Raw genomic sequence first — 25,152 nt, 5'->3', positions numbered from 1 at the left:
CCCAGGGTCTGGGATCAAGTCCCGCATCGGGCTCCCTGCAGGGAGCCTGCTTCTCCCTCTGCCTATGCCTCTGCCTCTCTGTGTCTCTCATGAATAAATAAGTAAAATCTTAAAAAAAAAAAAAAAAAAAAAAAAAAAAAAAAATCAAGGGAAAGAGATTTAGAAAGACAGCCAAGTGGATGGTGTAGGATCAAGAGGTTTTTGATTTAAGATTAGAGGAAGTGGAGGACTTCCGCATGCTGACGGGAAGGATCTAACAGAGATTAAATATATATGAGAAGGAATAGTAAATAATGCTTCCAAGACACTGAAAGCAGCAGCTCCAAAAAGCAGGACTGGTACACATGACCTTAAATGTGAGGAATGGCATCAGAGCAGGAGAAATACCAGACAAAATGGCTGTAACTATTGGTTTGTTTTACTGGGAATGGGGAAACTGGTGGAGTTCCTACCACTTGAATATTTCCATTATTTCTTTAAGCAGAAAAGCAGGTTATATGAGGTGAGTTATAGGGGGAACGGTAACAGGTTAAAGTTTTGAGTAGAGGTTGGAAATAATCCTTTCAGAGGATTATCCAGAGAAAATTCAGTGGGACTGCCAGGCAGTAGAGCGGTCGACTTGAGGGAGGCGGTCAAGTATTCATAGCGCTGATTCGTCCTGAGGAAGGTCTTCAGCAGCCTGCTCAGGGGGTAGGCTCAAAGAAAGGGCTTCATTCAAGAATTATATGGTTTCATCTAGAAGAATTATGTGGCTTTTTCCAGGTGCATTTTCTGACAGGTATGGGATTTTAGAGTACTGGCAAAACTAGAAACGAGAAACCATGGAATAAGCTTGGTAAAAAGGGAAGTTGAGGCTGGGATAAAATAAAAGGGTAAGTGAGGCAGCAGTCCCCATGAGGTAGAGGAATAGTTGAGGGAAAGTAAAACAGGCAAAATTGCAGGTTATATGAGGAAAGCCTCCATCAGTCATTTTGGCAATGGGGTCCTACATGTTTTAAGGAATGAATGTAGATATGTGTGCCCGAGGAAGAGGTGATGTGATCAAGGACAGGCCAGAGCATGTCATGATTATTCATGTGCATGTTAAAACTACAGAGTTAAGTTAAAAAAGGAGGAAAAAAACTGAGCTAGGACGACTACTGGAAAGCATTACAGACTGGTAACTCCAAAAACCAGAGTGGTAGATATTTGTTTTTGTTTTTTTTTTAAATGATAAATACCATTCCCTGTCTCCTCCATAAGTACAATGGATCCAAAAGGTTCAAACATTACTTTATATAATTTAGTTTTGCTTTATGAAGTAGTTTTTAATGTAGATATAATTATGTCTGTCTCAATAAACTTGACTCATATATTTACTTACTTTAGAAAAGTCAAATCATCTGCCCATTAGGCTTAGACCCCTATGTCTTTCCGTAAGTTAGAACATGCTCATGACTAATTATAAAATCTACTTCCAAGTCCTCTCAGTTGACTGTGTTTAACAGAAAAGAAATAAAAGGTAAAACAGATTCTAAGATGTTTCTAAAAGCAATCATTATTTGGTATTAGTTTCTCTAATAACTAAAATCTTTTACCACGCCTTAAGAAAACATACTTACGTTTCAGAAACTTCCTAAGGTCTTCAATGTACCCTTTATAGGACTCCGGATCAGATACAGTGAATGAATATTCCAATGCAGTTACTGGTTTTGGGAAAACCGTAAGTCCTACAAAGAGATAAAAGAAAAAGGGGGAAATTAACTGCAGCAACTTCCCTTCTTTCTCCTTGCTTATACTTAAAAGAACAGATCTCAGTAATTGTATAAAAAACGGTGTTCACGGGTATGCTAAAATGATCAAGAACTTCTGATTATGAAGGCACAGATATTTAAATGAAAGAATTGCAAACCTTCAAAATCATCTCAGAGGTTATCAGTTAGAAACCTCCCCCAAATTTGATTATCTACAGTTAATTATAATTTCTCTGTTCCTGACTTAAAAAGATACAAATTTTAGTATGTACTTCCCACATTCATTTTTCTACCAAATATTTTTAGGTTTTGCTGATTTGCTATTAAATAGGAGAAAAATTTTAGCAAATCAAAGTCTCTGCTCTTTTGTCATTCAAATTACAACTCTATGAAAACATAAAACTTAATGAAAGAGGCCTATACAATTTTAACTCTGGTTAAATATTCTTCCTTCAATAATAAACACTGCTCTATAATCAAAATGGGGTTTTCACATATTGAATATAGAATATAACCACCAACAATTTCATATATCAGGAATCTACAGCTGTGTATATAGAATATGCTGAATGAGTTTATGAAAAGAAAATGTAAGCATATTTATCTGTAAGAAAGATAATCAGGCTTCCAACTTTAATATAAGCTTTCTTTGTTTAAAAAGCATTACATCTAGGGGTGCCTGGGTGGCTCAAATGGTTAAGTGTCTGACTCTTGGCTCAGGTCATGACATGCCTGGTCAGGCTCCTCGCGGCCCTTTTCCCACTTGCATGTGCACACTCTCTCTCAAATAAATCAATCAATCTTTAAAAAAAAAAAAAAAAAAAGGCAAAGCATTAGATCTAGATTATTAATTTAGGCTTGCACCCAGACTTAAAAAAGTCCTAAAATTTTCACCAGTCTCAAACATTTCCCATATCACAGTTATTAGAGATGTTATGTTTTCCACTGAATCTGAAAATATACAAATAACAAGGGTTGTTTTAGTTTCCATTTAAACTGCTCACAGATATCTAATTCTTTTGTTTTTTTTGTTTGTTTTTTTAAAAATTCCAGTATAGTTAACATATAGTGTTACATTTTAGATTAGATCCAGTTTCTTTTAAACCCTAAACTTCCCTGTGTTGGTTTGCATGAATTTTGAGTTAAACTAGATGCAGTGCTACCCACATATGATAAAACAATGTTCCTAAATGGCAGAGAAAATCTCAGTCTATATCAGCCCAAAAGACCTCCTGATTAAACTCCCCATTCACCTACATCAACATACCAGAGATCACTTGGATTTGGATAATCTCCTATGCCTGACTGTCCATCCACCACAAAATCTCTATAAAATCTGGAATAACTTTAAGACTTTTTGTAAAAGCATTTAATGAAAGAATAAAATATCTTACTGTCCATTATATTAAATGACCATCTGTATATGTCTGAAATTGCTTTTATTTTTAAGGTTTACAGCAGGAACAAGATTTAATATCCTGTAAGTAAAAAGGTAATGGAATTAAGGCAGCTTGCATACAACTATTAAAAATACCTAACTTAAAGAAAAACCCAAAATATCCATATTTTTAAAGATTTTATTTATTTATTCATGAGAGACAGAGAGAGAGAGAGGCAGAGGGTGAAGCAGGTTCCCTGCGAAGGCAGGCGCTAAACTGCTGAGCCACCCAGGGATCCCCAATATCCATATTTCTAAACTAGAGAAATTTTAAAGAAAAATACGAAGATATCTATGCTTTATACAAAAGACTATATTCCTTTACATGACTAATGACTAATTTCTAAGGGAATGTTTTAGCCATTCAATTTGCAAAAACTTTGTATTAAGACCTGAAAGTCTAAAGCTGATTTTTATTTTATTTTATTTTATAATTTTTTAATTAATTAATTTATTTATGATAGTCACAGAGAGATAGAGAGAGAGGCAGAGACACAGGCAGAGGGAGAAGCAGGCTCCATGCACCGGGAGCCCGACGTGGGATTCGATCCTGGGTCTCCAGGATCGCGCCCTGGGCCAAAGGCAGGCGCCAAACCGCTGCGCCACCCAGGGATCCCCTAAAGCTGATTTTTTAAAAAAAGATTTTATTTTTTTCAAGTAATCTCTACTTAAGGTGGGGCTTGAACTTCCAACCCTGAGATTAAGAGTCATATGCTCTACCGACTGAGCCAGCCAGGTGCCCCTAAAACTGAATTTCTGATACCAGTTACTTCTCAGACCTTGCTTAACAATACTCTTGGACCCCTGGCTTTCTTCTAATAATCAATCTGAAACTCTTAAGAAAAAAACTATGGCAGGCGTGTATGGTACAAGCACATTTTTGACATGGTATGCTTATTTCCTCCAAATAAAGTCCTGCCTTACCCAAAATAAAGAACATCAACAGTATGTAAAGACTACAGTAACTCCTCTATCTCTTTCCAATTTAAAGCACTGGAATATGAGACTTTGTGTGCATAATGTGCATGTTTGTCAGGGTATGATGATCAGTATGTGTTCATGCTATGTGGATGTATAGGTTACTTATACGTACCAATTTCAAACTAGCATTTACTTTACTGGGTACAAATAATATTGAAATGATGTCATTTAAGATTAAAACCAATATAGTCAATGCAAAACCTCCAGTATATTAAATACCATATATACTGTGGAAAATATAAGTAGAAAGAAAAAATATTAACCCATGACCCATAACCCTTTGTAAAGAGAAAATCTTAACAAGCTAATGTATATTCATCCATTAATATGTACACGTTATGTATGTGCATATATATTTATTAAGTTAAAGATAAGACTAAGTACTACAGTATAGTTTGTTGGGTTTTTTTCAAAGATTTTATTTATTCATGAGAGACACACAGAGAGAACAGAGAGAGAGAGAGGCAGAGACACAGGAAGAGGGAGAAGTAGGCTCCATGCAGGGAGCCCGATGCAGGACTCAATCCTAGGTCTCCAGGATCATGCCTTGAGCCGAAGGGAGATGCTCAACTGCTGAGCCACCGGGGCTGCCCTATAGTACAGTTTTAAATAATTTTAAGGGACTCAGTTTGAAATTGTGAATTATTTTATTACTTTTGTTATTCATGCAATTATAAATAGTTTAGTATTCCTGAAATAGACTGGATCAAAGTCACATAACTTAGCAAGAAAAATATAGAATTAGGTTAAATAGGGATACCAGGGTGGCTCAGTTCATTAAGCATCTGACTCTTGGTTTCAGCTTAGGTCATGATCTCAGGGTTGGAGATTTCAGAGCCTGCATTGGGCTCCTCCCTCAGTAGGGAGTCTTGAGATTTGCTTGAGATTTCTCTCCCTCTGCCCCTCCCCCCAATCATTCGCGCATGCCCTCTCTCTCAAAATAAATAAGTCTTAAAAAAAAAAAAGAGAGAGAGAGAGAGAATTAATCTAGGTAGAAGAAAACAGGCCTACCATTAGAGATGAGGGGAAAATGAGCATGAAGCTAGTTAAATAAAATACTTGGTCAAATAAACTAATGAGGTAAATGACATTAACTAGTGATTCCTGATGTTTACACAAATATTAGCAGCAAAATAAGGGAAAGTCCTTAGAATAAAATGTTCCAAGAAAAGATGGTTTGGGAAACTGCTGCCATTTGGCTGTTGATAAGGCTTACAAATCCATGCCCTGAGCAAGGATCTAGATCAGGGCTCCTCAGCACTGGCACTATTGACATTTTGGGCTTGGTAAATCTTTGTTGCATGGGGGCTTGTCCTGTGCATTCTAGGATGTTTAGCAACATGCCTGACCTCTGGTCACTAGTAGCACCCCTCCAGTTGTAACAACCAAAACTGTCTCCAGATATGACCACAAGGCCCTGGGGGAGCCAATCATTGTTGGATGAGAACCACTGCTCTAGAAAGAAACCTCCCGGGATCCCTGGATAGCTCAGCGGTTTAGGGCCTGCTTTCGGCCCAGGGCGTGATCCTAGAGACCCGGGATCGAGTCCCACATCGGGCTCCCTGCAAGGAGCCTGCTTCTCCCTCTGCCTGTGTCTCTGCCTCTCTCTCTCTCTGTTCTCTCTGTGTGTGTCTCATGAATAAATAATTTAAAAAATAAAATAAATAAAAAATATATTTAAAAAAAGAAAGAAACCTCCCACGACATTCCTTCCTTCCTACCCTTCCTGCTATCCATGCCCCCCCCCCCCCCCCCCCGCCGTTCTCTATTTCTCTATTATTTCTAGTAGGTGTTCACATTTTTGGGGAATTACATATATTGGAGTTTTGCATATTGTTATCTTCTTCTATAAAAACTGCCAGCACCTTGAGGACAAGAGCCATGTTCAACAAAGACAAAGCTGGCATTCAAAGACTGTTTAAAAAGGATGAAATCAGGCAGTAGAAAATACGATTTAAACAAGTGTTTAAGATATTTTCTGTAGTGGAGTATCCTGGAGAATTTTTTTTCCCCCTCCCAACAATCAGTGGAAAAGAATTAAACACAGTAAGAGGGATCCCTGGGTGGCGCAGCGGTTTGGCGCCTGCCTTTGGCCCAGGGCATGATCCTGGAGACCCGGGATGGAATCCCACGTCAGGCTACCGGTGCATGGAGCCTGCTTCTCCCTCTGCCTGTGTGTGTCTCTGCCTCTCTCTCTCTCTGTGACTATCATAAATAAATAAAAAATTAAAAAAAAATAAACACAGTAAGAATATATGCCCATTCTATTCCCAATTGATGATGATTATTTAAATTTTTTTTTTTTTTTTTTTTTTTTTTTTTACCACTTCCATGTTAAGCAATTAAAGATAGGAAGCTTGTTATTTTACAAGACCAATGCTCTGGCCCAAGCTAGAGCTAAACTATATACTTTATAAGTAAATTACTCAAGACAAAATGAAAATGGTACATGATATTCACAAAAGCCATTTATAACTATATTGGTCATATTTGGCTTCACTCTAATTCCCCATATTCATTCCTGCTTACTCCTGGCAAAGGACTCAAGATTTATCAGCTCAGGTCCTTATATCAGTATGTAAATATTACAGGTCTTCAGTATGTAAATATTAAAGGTCTTTATATCATTATGCAAATATTAAACAACAAACAAAAATCAAAAATTTCACACTAATCCCAAAGTTTAACTTTTACCTATGTAAGAAATTTATAGTGAAGATAAGATATAACCAAAAAAAATTTTGTAAAGATTTTTATTTATTTATTATGAGAGTCACAGAGAGAGGTAGACACAGAGGCAGAGGGAGAAGCAGGCTCCCCGCAAGGAACCTGATGTGGGACTCGATCCTGGGACTCCTGGATCACGCTCTGAGCCAAAGGCAGATTCAATTCAACCACTGAGCCACCGGGGGTCCCCCAATTTTTTTTAAAAAGACTTATTTTGAGAGAGAGAGAGAGAGAGAGAGAGCAAACACGAGTGCAGGTGTGCATGAGGCTAAAAGCAGGGGTAGGGACGGGGCGGGGGTGGGAGAGGGAGAGAAGCAGACTCCCACTCTTGATCCCAAGATCCCCGAGATCATGACCTGAGCTGAGCCAAAGCCCAGAGCCGGACGCTTAACTGACTGAGCCACTCAGGTACCCCAAAGTAGAACCAAATTTAGTTAAAAGTCACAATAACTGCAATATAATTACCTGGACTAGGAATCTGGTCGCGGTATTTTGGAACTTCATCATTCAGTGTCTGAAGCATGGCCCACATTGTGAATGAGAAGAGTGCAGCCAGGAAGCCATAAAACACTAGATAGAAGAGCAAGATCAAACCTGCAAAAGAAAAGGAAACTTGGGAAAATTGGAGACACACACGTACACTGCACGTGGGCGACCGTGAGGGGCAGGTTAAGGAAACAAACCAACTGTCATGAGGCTACGGTTCCAAGCTCTGCCATGCACACAGCCAAGTCTCCATACTCAGAACAGTACAATCTGCCCAAGCAGAGGGTGTTTCGGCAGGCATCATCTACCCATCCCAGGACCCCGCATCTCCACAGATGCTTCCAAGGTAGACGGCTTCCACAAATCATACTCTGGTTCAAGATCAGAGACTTAACATTCCAGCACCTAGGGGAATGTTTTCCAAATGAACTTGATGTCCTCCAGTGAGATAAGGATGATTTTAGGTGGAATAAAACCCCATTATGCACATGTTCCTTTAAGTTGCAAACAGAAAGGAATTAGTACTTTGATCCCATATTTCACAATAATTATTTGCATAAATTTAAGTTTTATAAAGTAAGTGGACTTAACGGCCAGGAAATGTGCACAGAGGCAAATCATGAAGATGGTATTCAATGAATAATGTTTAGGAAACTCTACAAGTAGAAGGCTCATGCAAAAGCAAACAAAGGACAAGACCAGAAACAAGTGCCCCAACCAATGGGACTTCAAAACTCCACTGCTCAGCACAAAGCAATAGTTGGCATACCCAAGTTTCAACATCAACATCTTTTTCCTTCACAATCTGGAAACACTAAAACAAGTCTATCCTAAGCCAGTGGCTTATTTGGGGGAACATCTAAAACCATTTTTCTCAAATGTCTATATTCAAAGTTCTAACATCAGAAGTGGTTACCATCAGGATTGTATATTAGAATATATTGGTAAAGTCACATATTTATATTTAAATGTTAAAATTGATCAAAAGATAATAAATTCCCAGATACAGCAACAGTGAAAACATTTAATTCCCTGGAACTGAATTAACATCAGCCTTATTTCCCCGTCTTAATAATATACTTGTTTATTTGCCTGACTCTATTACCAGCAGAGGGGCCACTGCAGAGGTTCCTACCTAAAATAAATGGACTTCAATCATCCATCCCCAGGCAAGGATTAACTTCAGAGTTTCTGAGATTTCTGTAGTAATATATTTCTAAATATATCCATTCTTTACTCCCCAGAGAATCACTCTACCAGGTTTTTCTGAGTTTTCTAAAGACCCCATGACCCCAAAACAGACTATGCCACAAGCTAGGTAACTTTTATTTCTTAAATGTGAGCAGGACACTGCCTAGCCCTCCCCACTTCAAGTAAAGGCAAAATAGTTACAGCAATTTCATCTTAATCTAGACTAGCACCCACCCATCCTCCCTTGCCCCAATTACCAGGAGGCCAAAATAGGGAGCGAGAGGACAGAGGAAGAAAGGAGGACAGCATGTCACCTTCAGATAGCATCACTTCCCTACCACATACAGCGATCCTGTTGCAGAAAAAGAAAAGGAAGACCAATCTCAAAGAGGTGCTTAATTTACTACAGAGGGAAATGAAACACATGCAAAGCCGAAAGGCTAGTTTAATTAGATATAGGAGAAATTATTCTTTCAGATCTAGATGTTTATAGGAACTAATAGATAAATCCTCCATTCAACAGACTAGGGTCCACAAATACATAAATGTAACAAATGTGGGCTATGTTCCACACTATAAAACACTACAGCAGCAGGCAGATTGAGTCATGGTAGTTTGTTGACGCAACAGTGAAGTTTGAAACTAAAGTGCTAAGAGTTTAATTATTTAGCTGTGTTTTTAAGTCATCCACAAATAATAATATTTTCAAAATCTGATTTTCAATTTCTAGGAAAAATAATGTAAATGAAATTCATAAAAAGTTACATATTGAGTAAACATAAAACAGACATGAACAAGCTACATCCAAATATGCTTTCTCAAGAACCATTACATAATGAAAAAAGTGTTAAAATTTCCTATAAAGAGGTATATTCATAAAAGAGATACACAAACTGAGGTGCCCATCGGTTGAGCGTATGACTCTTGGTTTCGGCTTAGGTCATGGTCAGGAGATTGAGCCCTGCATCAGGCTCTGCACTCACTGTGGAGTCTGCTTGGGATTCTTTGCCTGTCCCTCACCCCCTGCCCCTGCTCTCTCTCCCTCTCCAAATAAATGAATGAAATCTTTAAAAAAAAAAAAAAAAAAGAAGGATATATAGATTAATAACCATGTCCCACATCTGATGCTATATATTAATGGCCATTAAGTTGATTTTGAATGTAAGGAGTGTAGAAATAAGAACATAAGTGATTTCTAGCACTAAAATGAGTTTTCTCTACTGGAACATTTACTAAGACCTAAACCTAATATTTAAAAATTAATCTCACTTATAAATATCATATATGAAGGATCACTCATAAGAGTAGCGACAATTTATCAACTTAACCTTTCTCCTACTAAGAAAAACAAAAGTTGGGATACCTAGGTGGCTCAGCGGTTGAGCAACTGCCTTTGGCTCAGGGTGTGATCCTAGAATTCCAGGATCGAGTCCCACATCAGGCTCTCTGCATGAAGCCTTCTTCTCCCTCTGCCTAAGTCTTTGTCCCTCTCCTTCTGTGTCTCTCATGAATAAATAAATCGTTAAATAATAATACATAAATCATGAATAAATAAAATCATTACAGAAGTTATAAATTGCTGCTGTCATATATAGTTCCTCAGATGCAGTTTGCTGATAGGCTTAACACATTGATGGGGATCAAATTGGGGCACCCTGGGTTAGCAATGGATGGTGCAGATGGAACCTGTTCAGTGTGGCATGTCTGTGTCAGTTCTAGTAATAAAAGCAGGAAAAAGTAAATGAAGCTTAAATAGTGATTTTATTACTCATGTTCCTCAGCTTAAAATCCTTCAAGAATTTCCTTAAGTCATTAACCAACTAAAGAAACTAACATGCACAAAACTCTGAAGAAACATCAGCATTTTAAATAGTCTGAGGTCAGCAGAATTATAAACCAAAGCTGTTTACTCAAAATAAATATCAAATACCAAAAAGTTTCATGTTATAATTGGTGTTTTTGCATTATCACATTGTTCTAATAGTATATATAGAAGCACAACAAATGCTACTTCTATACTTACACTCAGATCTAAAGGCACATAAGACAACTACTATCGAATGGCTAAAACTACCTTTCTCTAACACAGGAACTGACTCTGCTTTTCATTTCTATTCCTTGAGAAGCCCCAACTTTTAAATCCCTTTCTTCTTTCTCATTTTATTTTTGTTGACAATAGGACAACAGATGGAGCAGGGTGGGTATATGCATAGGCTATGCTAGAGTATGACTTAAATTCAAATCCTGGCCAGACCACTTTCCCACGGTGACCTTGTACCTACTCCCATTCGAAGAGAGGGGGTAATAGTAGTATCTAATTATTTACATTATGGAAAGGAAACTAAAAGTCAAGAAATCTCACGACATAAAAAACTTCAGGGAGGAAAAAAGGCCAACAACTATCTAGAAACATTTTTGTAATGATACTGCAACTGGACTCTAAGGCTAAATTCAAGGTTTAAATCTTAACGGAATCAATTGCACTTAACTTTCAAAAAAATGTTTTCATAAATGAGGTTTGTTAATGTGAAGTCTATAAAAGAAACTAAGCAGCAAAAAAATCAGGCCATGGTTTACTCTATGTCATGCAGGGAAAGAGAAATGGATCTTGACCAGACACTTTGTTTCAACCCCACTGAATGTCCAACAATCCAGTTCTCACATCAACTGTCCAGCATAGCAAAGACTCTACTAGCTCAAGGCATGACCCTCCACAAGAATGCCACTCACTTCAGAAGTTTCTTGAACTTCTAAACCAACTGGCTACCAATCTGGAGGGCCCTAATGCTCCTTCAAGTTTGAGAATTTGCTAGAATGACTCAGAACTCATTAAAGGGCTATACTTAAGATTACAGTTTTGTTATAAACAATATACACACACATACAGTGTAGTAGCGTCTGGGAGGTAATGCATTTTTTTAAAGCCACCACTGTCTAAACCAAAGTCCTGAAGACTTGCATCTACGTTTTCTTTTAAGAATTTTATAGTTTTAGGACAGCCTGGTTGGCTTAGCAGCTTAGCGCCGCCTTCAGCCCAAGGCGTCATCCTAGAGTCCCACGTCGGGCTCCCTGCAGGGGGCCTGCTTCTCCCTCTGCCTATGTCTCTGCCTCTATGTCTCTCATGAATAAATAAATAAAATCTTAAAAAAAAAAGAGAATTTTATAGTTTTAGCTTTTATGTTTGGGTCTTTGACCTAGAGTTCATTTTGTAAAAAAAAAAAAAGGATTTATCTATTTTTAAAGATTTTATTTATTTATTCATGACACATACACAGAAAGAAGCAGAAACATAGGCAGAAGGAAAAACAGGCTCCCTGCACAGAGCCTGATGTGGGACTCAATCGTAGGACCCCGGGATCATGCCCTGAGCCAAAGGCAGACAACCACTGAGCCACCTAGGCATGCCTGTAAAAAAAATTTATTTTAAAAATATTAACTAATTAATTACATGGTGCTTGAACTCACAACCCCGAGATCAAGACCTGAGCTGAGAACAAGACCTGATGCTTCGGAGTGCTGGGGTGGCTCAGTTGGTTAAGTGTCTGCCTTCAGCTGGGGTCGTGATCCCAGGGGTCCTGGGATTGAGCCCCATGTTGAGCTTCCTGCTTGGCAGGGAGTCTGCTTTTCCTTCTGCACCCCTGGCCCTGCTTGTGCTCTCTTGCTTTCTCTCTCAAAATCTTAAAAGAGTCAACACTTAACCAACTGAGCTACCAGGCACTGAGTTCATTTTTAAAAAATATTTTTTAAAGATTTTATTTTGAGAGAAGCATGTATGAGAGTTGGGGGAGGGGGAGAGAGAGAGAATCTTAATTAGACTCCATACTGAGCGCGGAGCCTGACTTGGGGCTTGATCCCACAACCAGGCAATCATGACCTGAAATGAAATCAAGAGTTGGACAGTTGGGCATCCCAGGTGGCTCAGCGGTTTAGTGCCGTCTTCGGCCCAGGGCCTGATCCTGGAGACCAGGGATCGAGTCCCATGTAGGGCTCCCCGCATGGAGGCTGCATCTCCCTCTGCCTGTGTCTCTACCTCTCTGTGTGTGTGTGTCTCTCATGAATAAATAAATAAAAAATCTTAAAAAAAAAACACAAAAAAAGAGTTGGACAGTTAATGGACAGAGCCACCCCGGCATCCCGAGTTCATTCTTATATATGGTATGAGGAAGGAACTGGACTTCATTGTTTTGCATGTGGATATTCATTGTCGCAGAACCACCTGTTTAAAAAAATTGCTTTTGCATGGTTGGCTGAAAAAAAATCATTTGTTTCCCATTGAAAGAGTGACTTTTTAAAAAATATTTTATTTATTTATTCATGAGAGACACACAGATTGAGAGAAAGGCAGAGACACAGGCAGAGGGAGAAGCAGGCTCCATACAGGGAGCCCGATGTGGGACTCGATCCAAGGTCCCCAGGATCACACCCCGGGCTCCAGGCGGCGCTAAACCGCTGCGCCACCGGAGCTGCCGGAAAGAGTGACTTTTCTTAAACTAATGGACATGTACCATTTTTGTAATAAAAATATGTATATATACACATGCAGTCATATTTTATATATTTATTTTAAAAATTAAGCAAGACTAAATAACCTGCCTAAGATTAGCCTACCAGTGAGGGTGACATTCAGACCAGTACCTCTCCATGTGTTACCTTTACCTGGTCTGCTCTCCCTGGGAGCCTTCAGTTGTTACCTTTTATTTTTTTAAGATTTTATTTTTAAATAAACTCTACATTTCATGTGCTGCTCAAACTTACAACTCTGAGATTAAGAGTTGCATGCTCGGACTGAGCCAGCCAGGTACACCAAGTTGTTACTTTTTATTATAATCTAAACTCCTACTGTCTGAAAAATTTATCATTTAAGCATTCTATGTTGCTCCAGGTGATAGAAATTTACACAGAATAAGATCTGTTCCTTCTCTCCAAGAGTTCAGTTATCACAAGTGATAGACACATACAGAATTAAGACATCAAGGGTTAGGGGGGAAAAAAAAAGATAAAGAATGAACTGTCTCTAGCAGGGAGAGGAAGGAAAGGGATTTCATCAGGCCTCCCAGAAATAAGTACGTTGGCTCACCGAGGATGGAGAAGAGGGGGGAGCTCTGAGTCAAAGACCAGACAGATGACTAGAGGACTCCATAGCAGGAGCAGACACATTGAGTTTAACTTTGCTCCTATCCCTCAATATATACACTTGCCCCTGGCATTAAGCAACTACTAACAGTAGCAACATCTACTTTGAAGTGGGAGTATGGATGCTTGGGCTGGAAAACCTGGCAATGTCCTGGGTAGGTTGGTAAAAGCCTGAAGCAGAATAGAGTCCCCATACCTAGACCAGTCTTGGTTGACATATGCTACCTATATCCCCTATTTCTGTAACTAGAAAGTCTAAATACAAAGAGGAGGAGCACAGAGCCAATAATTCCCAAATATTTGAGAAAAATCTATTTTTTTAAAGATTTTATTTATTTATCCGAGAGAGAGAGAGAGAGAGAGAGAGAGAGAGAGAGGCAGAGACACAGGCAGAGGGAGAAGCAGGCTCCATGCAGGGTGCCCGACGTGGGACTCGATCCCAGGTCTCCAGGACCAGGCCCTGGGCTGAAAGCAGCACTAAACCGCTGAGCCACCCGGGCTGCCCGAGAAAAACCTAATCTGATAAAGTACAAGCTCAACAATGAAAGTAGCTAATATCCAAAAGAAGTGGGTGCAAATAGAGCAAGAAGGAAAAAAGCATTAAGTATATTTAAAATACAGAGTAGAAGGTGAAAGAACAATTTTAAAAAATCAGATCTCACATTCTGATTATTAAAATAAAAACCTCATTAGATAAGCTGAACTGGAGAAGAGTTAAACTCCAAAGAAAAATTCAGACACTAGGGACGCCTGGTGGCTCAGTGGTTGAGCGTCTGCCTTCAGCTCAGGCCATGATCTCAGAGTCTGGGATGGAGTCCCATATCGGGCTCCCTGCATGGAGCCTGCTTCTCCCTCTGTCTGTGTCTCTCATGAAGAAATAAATAAAATCTTAAAAAAAAAAAATTCAAACACTTAAGAAAACAAAAAAGCTAACCAAGACTAGGAGAAAATTTTTACAGAACATGTAACAAACAATGGACTTCACTTGCCTCTAGAATATGTAAAGAACTGTTACTACAAAACAAAATTTTCAAAAATGCACAGAAGTTTTGAAAGAAAATTTCAGCAAAGATGTAAGGATTACAAAAAATAAGCTCATGAAAAAGTGCTCAACATCACTAGTCATCAGAGGAGGGCAAATCAAAACCACAATTAGCTGCCACTACAAACTCACCAAAATGCTAGAAAACCTAGGGACTGACAATACCAAATGATGGCCCAGGAGTGGAACAACTGAACTCTCTCATACACTGCTGGTGGGAATATGGAAAAAGGAGAGAGGGATGAAAGTCCTATTTTAGAAACCTGTTTGATAATTATTTTTCAAGATTTTATTTATTTATTCATGAGATACAGAGAGAGGGTACAGACATAGGGAGAGGGAGAAGCAGGCTCCTTGCAGGGAGCCCAATGCAGGACTCAATCCTGGAACACCCGGATCACACCCTGAGCCAAAGGCAGATGCTCAACCACTGAGCCGTCCAGATGTTCCTGTTTGATAATTTTTTGAATAAGTTAGCAACATACACCTATAATAGGATCCAGCTAATCCATTCCTAGATATTTAACCAAGAAAAATAAAAGCACACGTTCACAGAGGTTAAGGTATATGAATATTCATAGGTGCTTTATTTGTAATTCCTAAAAAGTACAAACAAATCATATCACATCAACAGAGGAATTAATAAGTTAATTTTGGTATATCCACAGATTAGATACTATTCATGAACTATTTCTCAAATAATTATACTAAATGAAACAAGTCAGTCCCTCCTTGCCCACGCTAAAAGAATATACACTACATTCCATGTATTTAAAATTTCAGAAAACACAAACTGGGCTGAGGTGTCAAAAAGAAGATCTCTTTTTGCCTGGAGTCTGGGGAGATAGGGAGAGAGGATTAATTACAAAAGGGCAAGAAGAAATTTGGAGAGTAATGATTATGTTCATTATTTTCACTAGTGGTAGTTTCACAAGTATACTGTATCATATGCATATATTTGAGTATATGTCAGAACTCAGGTTGTGCACTTTATGTTACAGCTTACTGCATGTCAATTACACTTCAATAAAGTTGTTTAAAACACAAAAACTTAGGAGAAAGGCTAACCTAGTAAATTGGCCAGCTAAAGGAAAATTCAGTGAGCTAAAAGATCAAGATTTTTTATAACACTAGGCAAAAAGAGGAAGGGAATAAATGGAAGTTATTGAGACATGGCGACAGAACCAGAATATCATCAACAGATCTAAAAGAAATTCCATCAGAAAAGGGAAGAGGGGGAAGAATGTTCAAAGAAGTAATGAATTTTGTGTCTAGATTGGAAAAAACTGAAAAATACAGGAAAACATCCAATACCCATACATATACAGGTAAAGTCTCAGAACACCAAAGAGAAAATTTCTTATGCTTCTAAAAACATGAAATAGGCTGTACCTAAGGTAGACAACTGTAACTGACAAATATCTCGCTGGTAAAAAATGATATATATTCCAAATTGAGGAAAAATGATTGTAAACTAAAAGATCAACGAATTAAATAAACAAAAGGACATCTCCAGACATAAAGGACTCAGAAAACTTACTAACCTCAAACCTAAGTGAAAGAATTGGTTATGCAATACAAAAAAACTGAAGAGCAATAGCAAAATACTGCTAACAATGGAAGTGTCCTCAAAGAAGAAATAAAACATAATACATTATGGAAAACTATAAACTAGTTATAAAAGGAATGAAACATTTCAAAAACCTCAAGTGGGAAAAAGTAATTCAGAATGAAATATACCACATGCTTATATTTAAAACATTCAAAAGAGTTACATTTCTGTAAATACACATGAAATACTTTTTGTTAATGGACCAGAAACTTACAAATCAAATTCATAAATGGTGGTTGTCTCTGAATAAAAAAGGAAGGGATCAGAATTGGGACTGGGGATGTGGTCAAGGAGGATTTGAATTTTAGCTAAACTATCTTAATTCTTTTCTTTTTTTGAAGAACTTCTATATCTGACTTCAAAAAAAGAGACGATAGGTGCCAAATTCCAAAACAAGTTTATATATATATATATTTCCATTTTTAAAAGTTTTCTTTAAAAACCTAAGACAGAGGAAAAATATATAAAGCAATAGTAAGCAAAGAAACCAGTAAGACTTACTGGCAATATCTTAAGTGTCAATTTTATTTTCTTTTCCTTATCAGGTCTGAGGAATAATTTACACATAACTTTTATTAATTTCAATTGCACAATCCCAGTGAGTCTTTGATAGTTGCATAATCTGTGAAACCACCACTACACTAAAGATACAGAACATTTCTATCACTTCCAGTCCCTGTGCCCCCCTCTGCAATCCACACATCATTCACCTGGCAGCCAATCATCTCCTGTTATCACTATATTAGTTTATATTTTACATAAAGTTAAACTTTTAGACTTGTTTAAATTTAAAAACAAATTAAAACTCCAAAAACAATATGGCATGAATTATTTCATAGTAGTCAAATAAGACATTCTCAAAATGAGTTAAAAAAATCCACTAAATACTACTTACAGAAGAAAACCTAAAATTATAACACATAATGGTTGAAAACAAAGTAGGTCTTGGCTTACAAAAAGAAATCTAAACTGATATTATTACTCTAAGCAATCTAGAATTCAAGTCAAAAAGCATTAATAGAACAAACGTTTCATATTAATAAAAATACATCAAGAAGGACAGAATAGGAAACTTTGTGATGCTAAGTGGCTTAAAATTTAAGTAAAGCAAAATTACAAAATTATCACAATCATAGAGATTAACATACCTCTCCCAGAAATTCATAACGTAAATAACAAAAAGGACATAAAGTATTTTTTAAAACACAATTAACAGTTACCTAATACATGTAAAACTTTTGTAGTCACCAGGAAATATATACTTTTTACAAACTTGGAACACTATCCCTGAAGGGACCTCAAAAAGTTACAAAAACACAGTAACAAAAGTTAAAAGTTAGAAGAAAAAAAAAAATCAAGGTGACATTCTCTAAAACCAAAGTAAATATATTAGAAATTAAAATAAAAATTTAGAAAATGGATATCTAAGTAACTCTTGGATTAAAAACAATGAAACCTGAAATATTCAAAATTTAAAACACTAATATAGTCAGAGCAAAAGGCAAATCCCTACACACACTCAGCAAAAAACAAGATTAACAAAGAGGAGCCAGGTTTTTAATTCAAGATTAAAACATATTCAAGGCAAAAATAAATTAACAAATTAATTAATTAAAATTAATTAATTAATTATTCAAGGGAAGTGGAAGAGATTTAAGATGAAAATAGAAACAAATGCGAAACTATTTAATTTGAGGGACCCTCGGTGGCTGGCTCAGTGGTTGAGCATCTGCCTTCAGCTCAGGGCATGATCCTGGGATCCAGGAATTGAGTTCCGCATTGGGATCCCTGTGAGGAGCCTGCTTCTCCCTCTGCCTGTGTGTCTGCTCCTCTCTCTGGGTCTCTCATGAATAAATAAATAAAATCTTTTTTAAAAATTTAATTTGATCAATAAAACCAGTTTCATTAGCAAACCTGAGAAAAGATAAAATATATGATTTTTAGGAAAACAAACATTTCCAAATCAGAAGTTTTTACAAAACCAAAAAAAACCAAGGCTCTACCCCTAAAACCCATACTATGTCCAAATGGATTTAGTTGGTTCTCCCAATTTTCAAGGAATAGACTCTATAAACTATCCTTTTAGTATGTTCTGTAAGTTACCTAAATGGTTTTTATAAAGCCAGCATATGTGGTACCAAAACTGGACAGACAGTATCCACACAAATTGCGCACATGTATTTTATTTTACAAATGCTCACATAGAGCTTGCATGTTTGAAATTTGTGGTAACGACACAGGAATAGAGATACATATCAACAAAATTCAAGAAAAGATCCATAAGATGAAGTTTTACATGAAGAAAGTTGGCAATTCAAATCAGTGAGAAAATAATGGATTATTCAATATATTTTGGGTTAAGTGATTAGGAACAATTCATTAAGATTGTTAAATTTGTGACAATGTTTATTTAAAATAAATATTTTGAAATACAAGAATTAGACAAAAGAGAGCAAAGACACTAAGTGACCATTAAAAAACTGACCAAACAAAAATATGCATTTACCAGAGACACTGCAAATTAAACCAACCAGGTATCAGCATGCCGTCAAACTGGCAAAAAATTTAAAATAGTGATAAAATCCAATGCTCAGAAAGTCAAAGGGAAACCAGTACTTTATCCTTTGCTGGTGGGAATATAAATTGGTACAGCTTTTTTTAGAGAACAGTCTATTAATATAAAAATAAGCACACACTATAAAGTGGTAATTCAGTTTCTCAGGATTTACCCTAAAATAGTAGCACACACATCAGCAATTTCCAGGAGAAAAATTGGAAACAATTTAAATATTTATAACAAAATATATGTATCTTGGATATATAGCTCTACACTATGGATTATGTAAAATAATTCAAAGGAATGAGAAATACACACTGACATGGAAACACAGGACACAATAAGTGGGGTGGAGGGGAGGCAAGTTTTAGAACACACATTTTTCCTATTACACATGTGAAAAAAAATTGCTTATTCCTACATATTCTATATATGCCATATACACATTTAAGTATACACATATATGCATACATGAATGCACTGAAATAGGAATGGCAAGAAAACTGATTTAAAAAAAAAACCATTTTTTGTTAGATTCCACAACTGGTGGAAGGCAATCAAGAGAAATATCTACATAATCTACATATATTCATGTATTTTCTCAGAGCACTTGGGTGGTTCAGTTGATAGAGCATGACTATTTTTTTTAAATTTTTATTTATTGATGATAGTCACACACACACACACACACACACACACACACACACACACAGAGAGAAAGAGAGAGAGGCAGAGACACAGGCAGAGGGAGAAGCAGGCTCCAAGCACTGGGAGCCCGACGTGGAACTCGATCCCGGGTCTCCAGGATCGCACCCTGAGCCAAAGGCAGGCGCCAAACCGCTATGCCACCCAGGGATCCCTAGCATATAACTATTTAAGCTCAGGTCATGACCTCAGGATTGTGAGATAGAGCCCTGAGTTGGGCTCCATGCTCAGCATGGAGTCTGCTTGTTCCTATCAATATGTTCCCCACCCTCCTCAAGCACGCCCTGTCTCAAATAAATCTTTTTTAAAAATACTCAAAAAAAAAAAAAAAAGTGTTCTCCAGTATTCAGTTAGCAATGTTTATAGATACACAGAAAGGTGGAATGTCAATGAACATCCACAAACCCATCCAGATTCTACAGTTAACATTCTACTATATCTCATATCTATTCACTATTTTTTAATGCATTTCAAGTTCCCAATGTCAGTATGTATACATTACCCCTAAACACTTCTTCATGCATATTAACTAAAATTGAAGAAAAAAACCACCTTCAATGAAATACACAAACCTCTAATGTGCCATTAGATGGGTTTTGACAATCACACCCAAAAAAATAAACCAATTAAAAAAATGGGCAAGAGACATGAACATTTTTCCAAAGAAGACATACAGATAGCCAAGACACTTGAAAAGATGCTCAACGTTACATATCAGGAAATGCAAATCAAAACTACAATGAGGTTATCATGTCACGCTTATCAGAATGGCTAAATCAACAACACAAGGAACAATAGCTGTTGGCAAAGATGTGGATGGAGAAAGGGGAACCCTCTTGCACTGTTGGTGGGAATGCAAACTGGTGCAGCCACTCTGGAAGACAGTATGGAAGTTCCTCAAAAAGATAAAAAATAAAACTACTGGGGTGACTGGCTGGCTGAATCTATGGAGCATGTGACTCACGATCTCAGAGTTGTGAGTTTGAGCTCCACATTGCTGGGCATAGAAATTACTTAAAAATAAAATCTTAAAAAAAAGAAAAAATAGAACTACCCTATGACTTGACAATAATTCAGGGGATCCCTGGGTGGCGCAGCGGTTTGGCGCCTGCATTTGGCCCGGGGCGCAATCCTGGAGACCCGGGATTGAATCCCACGTCGGGCTCCCGGTGCATGGAGCCTGCTTCTCCCTCTGCCTGTGTCTCTGCCTCTCTCTCTCTCTCTGTGACTATCATAAATAAAAATAAAAAAAAATAAAAAAAAAAAAAGTGTTGACTTGACAATAATTCAAATGGATACATGCATTCCGATGTTTATCCACAATAGTGAAATCATGGAAACAGCCCAAGTGTCCATTGATTGCCAAATGGATAAAGGAGATATGGTGTGCATGCATGCATGCATACACATACAAACAATGGCCTATTAGCCATAAAAAAAGAATGAAATCTTGCTATTTGCAACGACATGGATGGAGCTAGAGAGTATTTCGCTAAGTGAAATAAGTCAGTCAAAGACAAATACCAGGTACACCTTGGTGGCTCAGCAGTTGAATGCCTGCCTTCAGCTCAGGGTGTGATCCTGGAGTTCCAGGATAGAGTCCCACTTCGGGCTCCCTGCATGGAGTCTCCTTCTTTCTCTCTCCCCCTTTGTCTCTGCCTCTCTCTCATGAATAAATAAAGTCTTCAATAAATAAATAAATAAATAAATAAATAAATAAATAAATAAATAAATAAAGACATACCTACAATCTCACTCATATGTGGAATGAGACAAAACAAAGGAGCAAAGGGAATAAAGAAAGAGACAAACCAAATTTCTTAACTACAGAGAACAAATTGATAGTTACCAGAGGGGAGGTGGGCAGGGGACTGGGTAAATAGGAGACAGGTGAATAGGTGATGGAGATTTAGGAGTACACTTGTTATGAGCATAGGGTGATGTATGGAAGTGCTGAATCACTAAACTGTATACACCAGAAACTAATATTACACTGTGTGTTAACTAAAATTTAAAAACTTGAAAGGAAAAAAAAGGGTTTTGACAAATGCATTCTGTAAGATCTAAGCCCCTAGCAAGAGGCAAAACATTATACCACCCTACTGAGTTCTCTGGTGCCCCTTCCCAATCCCCATGACCACCAGCTTAGTGGCAAACACCATTCTGGGCTTTTTTTTCTAGCACTAGTAAGTGTTGTTTGTTTTAAAATTCATATAAATGAAATCCTATTGTGTTCTGTTAGGTAAAGCTGCTTTCCTGCTCAGCCTAATTGTGAAATTCACCCATGTTCTTTTTTTCCATAGTTTGTTCCTTTTTACTGTGGAGTAGTATTCCACTGTTTGGACATACCAGTTTGTTGACCTAGTCTCCTGATGGCTGTTTCCAGTTTGGAGCTATTATGAATATTCTTGTACAAGTATTTTTTGTGAATATGTTTTCATTTCTCTTGGGTAAACACCTAGGAGTAGAACTGCTGGGTCATGGGATAGGAATATATTTACTTTTATAAAAAACTACCAGAGCTTTATCCAAAGTGGATATACCATGTATTATTGTTAACAGTGGTTACCCTGGAAAGAAGCTGAAGAGGGCAGTGGACTTACTAATTATTCACATCTGTACTGTAAAAATTCAAACAATAGTGTTAACTTTCATTATGTGAAAAGAACAAAGCCAAGAGTGTACATCTTATTTAAGACCAGTTTAGGGGGATCCCTGGGTGGCGCAGAGGTTTGGCGCCTGCCTTTGGCCCAGGGCGCAATCCTGGAGACCCGGGATCGAGTCCCACGTCGGGCTCCCGGTGCATGGAGCCTGCTTCTCCCTCTGCTTGTGTCTCTGCCTCTCTCTTTCTCTCTGTGTGTGACTATCATAAATAAATAAAAATTTTAAAAGACCAGTTTAGGGACGCCCGGGTGGCTCAATGGTTTAGCACCTGCCTTCGGCCCAGAGCCTGATCCTGGAGACCCGGGATCAAGTCCCACATCAGGCTCCCTGCATGGAGCCTGCTTCTCCCTGTGTCTCTGCCACTCTGTGTCTCTCATGAATAAATAAAATCTTTAAAAAACAAAAACAAAAAACAGACCAGTTTAGATTTCTTGAGTCAGCCTACACGGACACTAACTTCTTTTCTAAAGAGGTCAGCAAACCACAGTAGCAGTTTTTGTAAATAAAATACTCTGAAATACAGCTAGGTCCATTAGTTTACAAATTTCTAGTGCCACTTTCAAGCTATAATACCTGAGTTGAGTAGTTACAACAGACACCAGATGACTAGCAAAGTCTAAAGGATTATCTCGTCCTTAAAGAAAAAGCTCGCCGCCTGTTGTCCTGAAGTGTTTATATAGACTTTTTTTTTTTCCATTTCAAAGTGACATTTAGAAACTATTTTATACAACTTTTCTCCTACAGAAGAAACTAAAACTAAGAGACTTTAAAAATGAGTTCTCTAAGCTTAGCTGATTTGTGGAATGAGAAATCAGGTCTATATTCTGAGTGAGTTCTTGTCTGGTCATCTCAGGATATTGGTATACTTCTAAAGTCATGCAGTAAAAGAAATATATATATATGCCCACAGGCTCATTTATACTATGGTACCCTCTCTGGAAACTTCAAAATGAATTAGTTTAGTGGGGCAGAATCATGGTAAGGTAAGGGGAATTATGCCATACAAGTATCTCCACAGGGTGGGGGTGACTGGGTGATGGGCACTGAGGGGGGCACTTGATGGGATGAGCACTGGGTGTTATTCTATATGTTGGTAAATTGAACACCAATAAAAAATAAATTTATGTTAAAAAAAAAAAAGGATCTCCACAAATAAGACTTTCACAGTGTGAAACTATACTAACCCACAATACTCTCACCTTTAGCCCAAGGAATAGGTGAATCACAAGCTGAAACTGATTAAATGACAATATGTGCATCCAAAAAAAAAAAAAAAGAAAGAAAGAAAGAAAAAAGGTGCCCTTACTATGTGTTAGATACTACAGGGATATGCAAATGTAAATCCTGATTTGTGAGAATATCTAGTTAGTAGGAGCACTGTACATAAACAACAATTCAGGATACAATGTTTCAAATGTTATAGGAAATAAATGTGGTATTATTTTCACCTGGGCGTATCAGAGAATGCTTAGGACAGCTGACACTCAAAGGTGGGTCTCTAAAGTAGGAAAGAATTTATGATGTAGGGATGAAGGACATGGGGGAGGGAATGAGCAGAGCATTCCAGATACACCCAATTTGGCTATGACATGTGGTATATGGGGAGTAAGGTGGGAAATGACAGGTTATAAGATTGGAAACTTAGTTCTAAATCAATATATATAATAAGCCTGGAATGCCAGCTGTTTGGAATTTAAGCCATCTGAAAGCAGTGGGAATCCAAACATAATTTTGGGTATAAGAAGTAGCATGATCAAAGCTGTAGCCCTAAAAATAACCTGAAAGAAGTGAAGTTACACCACTTTAGGTCATGATGATTCCAAATGATTCCCTGGATCTTTCTGGGGATGCCTCAGGCATTAAGAGTTCACCTTCCCCAAAGTGAACAACACTACAACTTTTTTTGTAAACAGTAGGTAAAAACTGGAAAGCCAGTGGTCTTGGAACAACTATGGAAAAGTTACAAAAGCTCTTCATCCGGTGCTTTAAGTTTTTAATCAGAGAATTTTTAAGAAAAGGCACTACCAGACCCTGATACAGTGGGTCCAGGGCTGATGGGAGTTTAAGAACTAAGAAATTTGAAACAGGTGGTGAGTATTGTTAAGCTATGAAAAGTGAACACCCTGAACTCCTTCTGAACGTAGGTTTTCAAAAGATAATGGGGTGGGGGGAGCAAGGAAGGAGCAGAGCAGAGCAAATTAATTCCTGATTAACCACAGTAGTGGCAAGCAATGAGGGTGTGGGGGTCACAGATTTAAGAGATGTTATGGAAGTAGAACTGGGAAGACAGAAAAAGATAGTGACCTCTGTTTTCAAAAACTGCTAATATAGGAGCAACTCAGAACTTCAGTAGAGGAAGGGGAGAAAACTGTTTGCCATAATATAATATATACTATATATATATATGGTAGTTTAGTTACAGAGCTGGTCAAGACATTGAAGCCTTTCCCTCTCAGGTTCATGGGATATTCAGGAAGCAACTAAATCTGAGATAGGTGTTAACCAAGAAGTAAAATGAGTGATCTTTGCGGTTGTTTTATGAGATTGCCAGGAAGAAGATGAGAAAAAAAGGCCAAAGACAGCACCTGGGAAATACACATTTAGGAAATGAGACAAGGAAAAACAGACAAGGAATCAGGAAAAAAAATTATTAGGTTTTGGACGAAGAGTGGTAGTAGTAAGGGTACATAAAGGGCCACTATTTATAGGCCAGAACCTGCCAAAGTGCCTTATGCCTTGGACAAGGGTCAGCCCCAAAATCATACCTTATGATGGCATTGACAAAATACTAAGTAAAAGTTACAAATAAGAGGCAGTCTACAACCAACTCAGTTATAAAGTTTGAACAGATATGTGGGAGGCTAAGTTAGAGAATCCTTTTCA

General features: G+C 37.7%; 1 protein-coding gene across 5 annotated transcripts in view; it reads right to left on the bottom strand.

The window, feature by feature from the left end:
- Positions 1–25,152, bottom strand: part of ATP1B3 (ATPase Na+/K+ transporting subunit beta 3) — a 44,942-nt gene that overhangs the window by 12,318 nt on the left and 7,472 nt on the right. For 4 of the 5 annotated variants that reach the window (XR_011995290.1, XM_072727029.1, XM_072727026.1 and 1 more), the window contains 3 exons: positions 8,814–8,908; positions 7,345–7,473; positions 1,602–1,709 (listed from right to left, as the gene is read on the bottom strand). Coding sequence is in view for 4 of the 5 variants with exons in the window: in XM_072727026.1 (XP_072583127.1) it covers positions 1,602–1,709; positions 7,345–7,473; positions 8,814–8,908 (332 nt within the window). In the remaining variant the exon portion in view is untranslated. The remainder of the gene's footprint in view (positions 1–1,601; positions 1,710–7,344; positions 7,474–8,813; positions 8,909–25,152) is intronic. The other variant, XM_072727028.1, reaches the window with a different exon arrangement.

The sequence above is a fragment of the Vulpes vulpes genome, chromosome 11 (assembly GCF_048418805.1).
Source record: "Vulpes vulpes isolate BD-2025 chromosome 11, VulVul3, whole genome shotgun sequence".
NCBI classification, from domain to species: domain Eukaryota; kingdom Metazoa; phylum Chordata; class Mammalia; order Carnivora; family Canidae; genus Vulpes; species Vulpes vulpes.
Note: the sequence above shows the minus strand (reverse complement) of the source record. Positions and strands in the feature narration are given on the sequence as shown.